Below are 9,338 nucleotides of genomic sequence, written 5' to 3' on the forward strand. Positions count from 1 at the left end.
ACTTTCTTCAATCACCTTTAATCATGCTTTTCTAAATCTGTAATACTTATAATGGTTAAATACTAAGAATATTATGTAAGAATTGACTCACAGATCCTAAATATTCAATGTGTGGTAAAATGTTGGATTGTGGGGCAGGTTTATTTTTTATTTATTTATTTTGTTTGAGACGGAGTCTCGCTCTTTCACCCAGGCTGGAGTGAAGTGGCATGATCTAGGCTTACTGCAGCCTTCACCTCTGGTGTTCAAGCAGTTCTCCTGTTTCAGCCTCCTGAGTAGCTGGGACTACAGACGCAGGCCACCATGCCCGGCTAATTTTTGTATTTTTAGTAGAGACAGGGTTTCACCATATTGGTCAGGCTGGTCAGGATATCCTGACCTCAGGTGATCCACCCACCTCAGCCTCCCAAAGTGCTGAGATTACAGGGATGAGCCACCGTGCCCGACCAGGTTTATTTTTTAAAATTTCTTTTGTTACAGGGAAAATGTGAACATAAATTAAAAATGCTTGTTTAAAGCTACTTCTGAATATGTAATAGCATTTAAACAACAATGTTTTTAATGCAAAAACCCAGTTATATATGTTTTTATGATTTCATTCATTTAAGACAAAAGATGCATGAAAGATGTATGAAAGATGTATGAAAGAAACGAATATGCCAACATCTACCTTATCTGAAGTTAGTTCATGTTTACATGAATGGCTTTTGTATGTATCTTCGAAGACTTGCATAACCCTACCTCAGTAAATTACTTGAGCTTAGGCATGTCTTAGCCACAAAAATGTTGAGAAATAATGGTCCAGACAGTGGAATTTTGCACTAGACACTCAAATAGGCTTATATTATCATTTATTAAAAATAGAGAAAATTTATAGTGAAATGCTCTGTGCCTTATATTAGTTTCATTTCTCCCTTATCATTTTTAGTATGCCTTCAAGACAGTGTGTTGGCTTTCTGGAAACATGGGATGCAGGGTAAAAGCTTCAAGTCAGATGAGGTAAGCCTTCTCAGATTACCTCCACTGACTCCCACTAACAATTTTAAATGTTGAAGCACTCATTTTATGCATTTCCTCTCTCAACCTACATTACTGTGTTTAGTGCTTTTAATGCTATGAACTGGTAGAACAAAAGAGCCAGTATTTTCCCTTCAAATGTGTTCATTTTTGTATCATAATTCAGAATTCTCAGTGGCCACCAGGAATTGCAAAATATAAGTTCGCACAATTTCATTTATCTAATTTGTAATTTGTAAATGTGATTGCTAAGTTTGTAAAATTTTTGTAAATTTAATATGTGTTTTCCATAATGTATAAATATGTAGCTTCTTTTTAAATATATTTTAAAATCTACTTACTGAAGCATAGGACTAAGGGAAATCTAAGAAAATTGACTCATTTAGTAACTATTGAGTACCAGCTATGTTCAAGACACTTATTGTAAATATCTAATAAAACCAACTGTGTTCCAGGTACTTTACAAATATTTGCTTATTTCAGGCTCAAAATAACCCAGTAGAGGTAGATACTATTCATATTGCCATTTTTACAGGTACAGAGTGGTTAAGTAACTTGCCCAGAGTTACATAACTAGTGAAGTGGAAGAGTCTGGATTTGACGGGTCTCTTTTAATCACTTCTACCTGAGATAATTAGGATACATTTCATGCGGGAGATGGGATTTGGGCCTCCAACTTGAGGGATGAGTCCTACTAGCTAAGATAATACTAATAGAGACATTTCCCATTTATGTGAGTACTTGTGTGTTCTTCTAACCATGGCCTAACAAATTTGTGAACTTACTTAAAGCTCAAAAACTTCTTCTGTTTGCTTTTACCTTTAGTTTTATCCACACTCTTACTTATATATAAATGAATATTCCTACCTCTTATATGAATGCAAAATTAGAATGCTTCCAGGAAGAAATGATATAAATCAGCTGTCTTTGAATATATAGGTTTATCTTGTTACTGATACATGTCACTAAATGTCTCCAAGTCTCTGCACTTGATGAAACCTACAGTCCTACTTATTATCATACAGTGAATTATTCTTAAATGCTATTTTCATTTTGTCACTCCTGTGGTTAGAAATCTACAGAAGGTTCTTGTTTCTTACTATATCAAATATTGATTCCATTTCCTAAATATCTATTTTTAACTTATCTTTTTTTTTTTTTTTTTTGGAGATGGAATCTAACTCTGTCGCCCAGGCTGGAGTGTAGTGGCACGATCTTAGCTCACTGCAACCTCCGCCTCCTGGGTTCAAGCAATTCTCCAGCCTCAGCCTCTTGAGTAACTGGGATTACAGGCATGCACCACCACACCTAGCTAATTTTTGTATTTTTAGTAGAGACGGGGTTTTACCATGTTGGCCAGGCTGGTCACAAACTCCTGACCTCAGGTGATCCACCTGACTTGGCCTCCCAACGTGCCGGGATTACAGGCACGAGCCCCACACCTGGCCTATTTTTAACTCATCTTGTTTACCCTTTTTTCAGCTTATGTTCTCATCCTTCAACTTGGGTCTAGCTGAAGTCTTGACCTCTTTCATAAAGTCATACTCAGTTGTTCCAGTCCACAATGATTAGAACATCTCTGAACTTAATACTCTGAAAAATCAGCTCCAACTATTATAACACCTAATTTACTTTCTGATTCAAGCTTATTAATTCTATTTTCCCAGGTAGACTGCAGATTCCTTGATATCAGACTTTTTTTTTTTTTTTTTTTTTTTTTACTTATTTTATATCTACACTGTCTTAGTGTGGGTTCCTCTAAAAGTAGACCCTAGGCCGGGCGCGGTGGCTCAAGCCTGTAATCCCAGCACTTTGGGAGGCCGAGACGGGCGGATCACGAGGTCAGGAGATCGAGACCATCCTGGCTAACACAGTGAAACCTCGTCTCTACTAAAAATACAAAAACTTAGCCGGGCGAGGTCACAGGCGCCTGTAGTCCCAGCTACTCGGGAGGCTGAGGCAGGAGAATGGCGTGAACCCGGGAGGCGGAGCTTGCAGTGAGCTGAGATCCGGCCACTGCACTCCAGCCTGGGTGACAGAGCGAGACTCCGTCTCAAAAAAAAAAAAAAAAAAAAAAAAAAAAGTAGACCCTAAGACAAGGACTCAAATGCAGATAGTTTATTTGGGAATAGATTCCAGAAAACAAGTGATGGAATGAGGAATGGAGAATAAAAAGGGGCAAAAAGCCAGTAAAGAACACATTAATAAGCTAGTTCCCACAAAGAGCAACTGGGGCTTAATCCAGTAGGGACCACTGAAGAATGGGGCAAAATACACCTCAGAATTGACTCATTTGTAGGTGAGGAGGCTGGAGCATTTATGCAGCAACTGCTACTCCATGTTGGTTAAGGCCTGCCCCCTGGTATGCAAACTGCGGGCACTTTGGGATAGCACCTGCACATGGCTGAGCACGCTCTGCAGCTTTGCAGAAAACAGACTATAGAGGGTCTTGCTCTGTTGCCCAACAGCTGGAATGCCATGATGCAATCATAGTTCACTGTATCCTTGAACTCCTGAGCTCAAGCAATCCTCCTACTTCAGCCTCCTGAGCAGCTAGGACTACAGGCATGCACCACTATGCCCAGCTAAAATTTTTAAATATTTTTGTAGAGACAGGGTCTCACTGTGTTGCCCAGACTGGTCTCAAATCCTGACCTCAAGCCTTGGCCCCCAAAGGAGCTCTGCAGTCCAACAATACCTGTATTCAAGTCTTGAGTCTACCCATTATATGACCTTGAACAACTTATTTAACCTCTTGGAGTCTTAGTTTCTTCTTCAATGATATGAGAATTATAATGCATATCACAGAGTTCTTCTAAGTAGAATGCCTGACCCATACTAGATGTTCCATAAATGTGGGTTCATTTCTGATAATATGCAGTCAAAAAAACTTACTGAAATTTCTTTTATTTGAGGATTTAAGTCTACCAAAAAGTATTTATTGTGTTAATAATTGCTCTGTCTAAATTAATTTTAAATTATTATTAAGGCAATTTGAAGAGTAAGATGTTACTGATAGGTATTTTTCTTTCCTAGGTTACCCAGGAGATTTCAGATGAAACAAGAGTTTTCCGCTTATTAGGATCAGACAGGTAATAGTTTGGTTGTATTAATTTAATTACCAAAGAGGTTCAAAGATCATACTCTTAATTATACTGTCAGTCTGTAATTGTTTCAAACAAAACTCTTAGAAGCTCATTGACTTAGATAAATTTCTCTGTGTCTTTACTGAGAGAATTAGTAATATTTTAATAAGTTGACCAGCAATCTTTTGTCAGCATGAGGATTGTCATTCTAGAAACAGTTATATTCAGCTGAGACAAAATGTATTGGTATAAATGTTGATGTCCCTAGTACCATGAGAGCTATTCTGGGCCCGTATGTTTTCATTTCTTCCTGGTGTGCTACCTTCCGTCAACTATTAGGAATATGTAACTCCTGATGATACTTGCTTTTATATTGGAAAATGCCTGATTCAGTTTCTAAAGTTAATCTAAGTTAAAAAGAATTATGTGGTCTCTTTATACCCCAAATAAAAGACAAGTTGCAAAACTGTCATCTTATGAAAAAAAGGTAGGAGCTGTAGCTTTTGATATCCAAAATCTACTGCCTACTTCTTTTTTTTCTTTTTTTTTTTTAAGACGGTTTCACTCCGTCGCCCAGCTGCCTACTTCTATAACTAATAAAATACCCATTCCTTCCTCTTTTCCCACCAAAAGTTGTTACTAAAGCAAAATTGGCTATAGTGGTATGCATTAGTCCTGAGACAAGGATTGGGAACCTCTGGTCTTCAGATTCACATTGCTTCAGTTTTAGATACTTGAGGAAGGAGAGGGAAATGGAGTCATAACTCCAAAAAAATTGTGAAGAGAGTTTTATAGGAGAACAGAAATTTTTCAAAAAATGATGACTACCCTCAGTGAATAGAAAAGGTAAGCCCACAAAGCATGGCAACTTAGTGAGTAGTCCAGCCAACAAAAAGAGAATTTGAGATTCATCTGGTAAATGACTCTAGAACTAGATTGAGAGGCTCTTTGCTTTTCCAGGAAGGGCTGAGAAAAGAATTGTGGGCTGAGCGCAGTGGCTCACGCCTGTAATTCCACCACTTTGGGAGGCCAAAGCAGGTGGATCACCTGTCTCTACTAAAAATACAAAAAGTAGCCAGCTGTGGTGGTGTGTACCTGTAATCCCAGCTACTCGGAAGGTTGAAGCAGAATTGCTTGAACCCAGGAGGCGGAAGTTGCAGTGAGCCAAGATCACACCACTGCACTTCAGCCTGGGCGGCAGAGCAAGACTGTCTCAAAAAAAAAAAAAAAAAAAAAATTGTGGATCATCCAGTGATCCTGGTGTAGATAATCCTTTAATGAGACCAAGCATGAGAGAATTCAGCTTGGTAGAGGGTTGGCATCAGAGGCCGTTTCTCTCGGTTCCTTGTTTCCCTCTACCTTCTCCACCCAGAGCTTTCTCTATCACTTTTCCCTTCGCCGTTCATATTCTCTGTCCACTCTATCACTATTTGCTCCAAAAAACTTTCCTTCAGACTATTGCCTTGCTCTGCTTGTCTTCTTACATGGGCATCTCCTTGATTTTAAGATATGTATCTAAACAGAGTTTTTGTTTTGTTTTATCTTTAAAAGTGGTTAAAAATTTATTTTGTTGCTGGGCACAGTGGCTCATGCCTGTAATCCCAGCACTTTGGGAGGCTGAGGCAGGTAGATCACCTGAGGTCAGGAGTTCGAGACCAGCCTGACCAGCATGGAGAAACCCATCACTGCTAAAAATACAAAAAAATTAGCCGGGGTTGGTGGTGCATGCCTGTAATTCCAGCTACTCGGGAGGCTGAGGCAGGAGGATCGCTTGAACCCAGGATGTAGAGGTTGCAGTGAGCTGAGATCACGCTGTTGCACTCCAGCCTGGGCAACAAGAGTGAAACTCCATCTAAAAATAAAAATAATAAAAATAAAAATTATTTTGTTGCTTAAGTATAGATATTTGTGTCTAGGAAAAAAAACTGAGCATGTCAAAGTTTTAATAGCGGTTAACTCTGGGCAGTTGGATTATAGGTAATTATATTTTCCCTTTCTACTTTTCTGTAATGCCTAATATAAAGTATCTATGACTTTTTAAAAATGTTTTCATTATTAAAGTAATAACATGCTAATTATAGAAAATTCATACACTAGAAAAATAAGAGTTAGGTGCAAATTTTTTCTCCCATTCCTCCTCTAGAAACTTTTTTCTCTGTGTGGGTATATTATTTTTTATTTTGTTCTCAAACTCTCTTCCCCACAATTAAAATGTTTGGAATAGCACTTGATTTTTTTTTTTTTCCTATCAGTCCTTTGATTGGACTCTTTCTCCACTTTTGTTCCACAACTAGAGAGAGGGGCCCCATTTCATACTTTTTTTAAAAAGCTATTTCAAATACCTTGAAGAACAGTTTGGACGAGTGTCTCTTAAGAGTCCTGTTTTATTCTCTTGGCTCTTCTTCCATCCTCTTCCTGTTAGTGTAAATTTCTAAATTATTATATTATACCTTTTGTTGGCATAAATGAGTAAGCAGATTTTGTTTGTTGTTTTTTGTTTGAGAAGGGGTCTCACTCTCTCCACCCAGGCTGAGGCGCAGTGGCACAATCACAGTTTACTGCATCCTCAAACTCCTCAGCTCCAGGGATCCTCCTGCCTCAGTGTCCTGAGTAGCTGGGACTACAGGCGCAGGCTTCCACACTCAGCTAATTATTTTATTTTTTTGTAGAGATGGGGTCTTGCCATCTTGCTCAGGCTGGTCTCAAACTCCTGGGCTCAAGCGATCCCCCTGCCTCAGCCTCCCGAAGTCCTGGGATTACAAATGTGAGCCACCACACCCAGCCCAGATATTTTAGTTGGAATAAGATAATGAGACTACCCCAAAATGTCTTCAATATTTTATATTAATCAATTCTTATTGTGTTTTAAAGCTGTAAAATGTAAAGCCGAATTTGATTGTGCATCTGTGATCCTTATGTAATCTTACTGAAATGTGAACAATGATATTCTTTCCTAGTTTGATGTTAGTATTTGATGTATGAAATCTGTAGTTACTCTTAAACAAGCCCTTTGTTTTGGTTTAATTACAGGGTTGTCGTTTTGGAAAGTAGGCCAACAGAAAATCCTACTGCACACAGCAATCTCTACATCTTGGCTGGACATGAAAATAGTTACTAAGCAACAGAAACTGATCTCAAATGACAGGAAAATGAATATACTCCACTGAAAGGAAAAATAAGGAAACTCAATACAAACTGCACTATGATTTGCTTTAACTGTTATGGGTTATATTGCAAATGATCTGTACTTTAGGGTAGAATTCAATATTTTCTGCAGCTGGAAACAGCTAGTCTATCTCTTGCCACTGTGTGGTGGTTATATCAAGTTTGCTTAATAAAAGCTAAGAGACAAATAGTCCTCTAGTTCCAGGAAACACAGTCTTTTTTTAAAAAAAAAACAACAATAATGTTTGTAACAAGGGTGTCATGGTATTTTTAGATAACTCATGATTATCTTAAGAGAGATAAATTTAGTAATCATTTTATACCATGTCTTATTCCTTCTTAATGAACATAATTTGATAAATTCTCAAGCAAGGTTTTCACTTTTATATTGGCCATTCTGTATGTTTTTGTAAAATAGAATATTTAATCCTTATTTATTAATCTCTTGCTGGAGTGGTGTAATGTATCTAACTTTTGGCAAAGGAGGGTTGCAGAGCAGCTTAAATTTTTTTATAATGTATAAGAATTTTGTTTATCTTTTAAGAGTAGTAAAGTACTTTGAGTGTTTGGGGTTCAACACACACATGCAATTTTGCTTAACAAAAGTATTTTATAATACAGTTTCATACAGAATTACCTTAAAAGGGAGTTTTATGTTTTCAACTACAGATAGTTGTAAGGGATCATACAGAAGATATTGATGATAGTTGAAATATTCTTAGAAGGGGTGTGTATGTCTAGGCGTGTCTACCATGTGTATGTATTCTTGACAAGCAGTATAAAATACCTGTGATTTTTCTTTACATTAGGGATAATGCATAAGGAATTAATCTTCATATATATTATCATCCCTAATGTAGAGGGGGGAAGTATTTAACTGCCCATGATATGTATTTTACTTATACTATGCCAGAGAGGAAACTGTAAAGTAATTACACATGTAATCTTGGGTTTTTCACATACGTAGGTATTCATTTTGAGTAGGTTTAAGAAGAAAAAAGATCTTTAAATGAATTGAATTTCTGATGGGATAGTATCATTAAGTATTTAAAAGCCAGTATTCTAAAAATAATAAAGGGTAGGGTCATTTTTGAGTTTGTTTTTCTTTTGCTATTGTTAATATTCAAAATTAAAGTGTTACATTGGTACCTGTTGTCTTAATGCATTTATTGAGAACAGCATTGAGATGATGAACAAGGGGTTAGCAGTAGCAAACTATAGAGTTATTTTGACTAATTACCTAAGAGGAAAACAGTATAAGTATCTCATTCAGTATTTAGCAATTCTGTAAAATAAGTATTATCTCCATTTTTCAGATGAGGAAATAAGAGTTTAGCAAGGTTAAGAGATCTACCCAATTTACACAGCAAGTTAGCAGTTGAGCCTGACCATGAGTCTTCTGACTCTGTTCTTTTCACTATGCAATATGCAAACAATAAAATGTTATACAAATGAAATATAAAGGTATTTATTCTTTAAAAATGCACATATGATTTCACTAAGTGTGTGGCTGTTTATTTTGGATATGTTAAGAATACTGGATACGGTAGATGACAGAGGGACTATCCTCAAAACAGAGGACATTTACATGATGGATAAGAAGGCCAGCATCCTCCTTTTCTTACTGAATCCTGGCAGCCAGATCTTTACCATTCCACGACGGAATACTGAAGAGTCTTCTCTGTGAAATCTGACCAATGCAAGTGAAAAGGCCTAATTAAGATCTTGATGTCAGCCATGTCCCAGCTAAACTGCCCAGCTACATAACACTGCAGTGAAAATCATAGTTGGCATGCCCACTAGCCCACGCATTGTGTCTAGACCTTGCAGTTAGTCTTTTAGTCCTGTGCTCTTAAAAATGAGCAAACAACCAAGGATTACAAATAAATGAAAGAGAAAAAACAGTCTAGGGAAAACACTTAGAGGAAACAGACTATGAAGGGTAAGGAGAACATCAAAAGAAAAAGTATTTTCAGAAGGATGTTGCAACCATGAGTCAAGGGCAGGGGACTTTTAAAAAGTTGGGTTTCAAAAAAACAAAAATAGGGAATCCTTTCCCCATTTCTTGTT

At 37.2% G+C, this 9,338-nt stretch overlaps 1 protein-coding gene across 7 annotated transcripts in view; it reads left to right on the forward strand.

The window, feature by feature from the left end:
- Positions 1-8,725, forward strand: part of MAP4K5 (mitogen-activated protein kinase kinase kinase kinase 5) — a 107,023-nt gene extending 98,298 nt beyond the window's left edge. For all 7 annotated transcript variants that reach the window (XM_021941197.2, XM_017961156.3, XM_003901777.5 and 4 more), the window contains 3 exons: positions 929-999; positions 4,054-4,109; positions 7,134-8,725. In XM_021941197.2, the coding sequence (XP_021796889.2) occupies positions 929-999; positions 4,054-4,109; positions 7,134-7,221 (215 nt within the window). In that variant the 3' untranslated portion in view covers positions 7,222-8,725. The remainder of the gene's footprint in view (positions 1-928; positions 1,000-4,053; positions 4,110-7,133) is intronic.
- Positions 8,726-9,338: the final 613 nt, after the last annotated feature.

Source organism: Papio anubis, chromosome 7 (genome assembly GCF_008728515.1).
Source record: "Papio anubis isolate 15944 chromosome 7, Panubis1.0, whole genome shotgun sequence".
Lineage (NCBI taxonomy): Eukaryota > Metazoa > Chordata > Mammalia > Primates > Cercopithecidae > Papio > Papio anubis.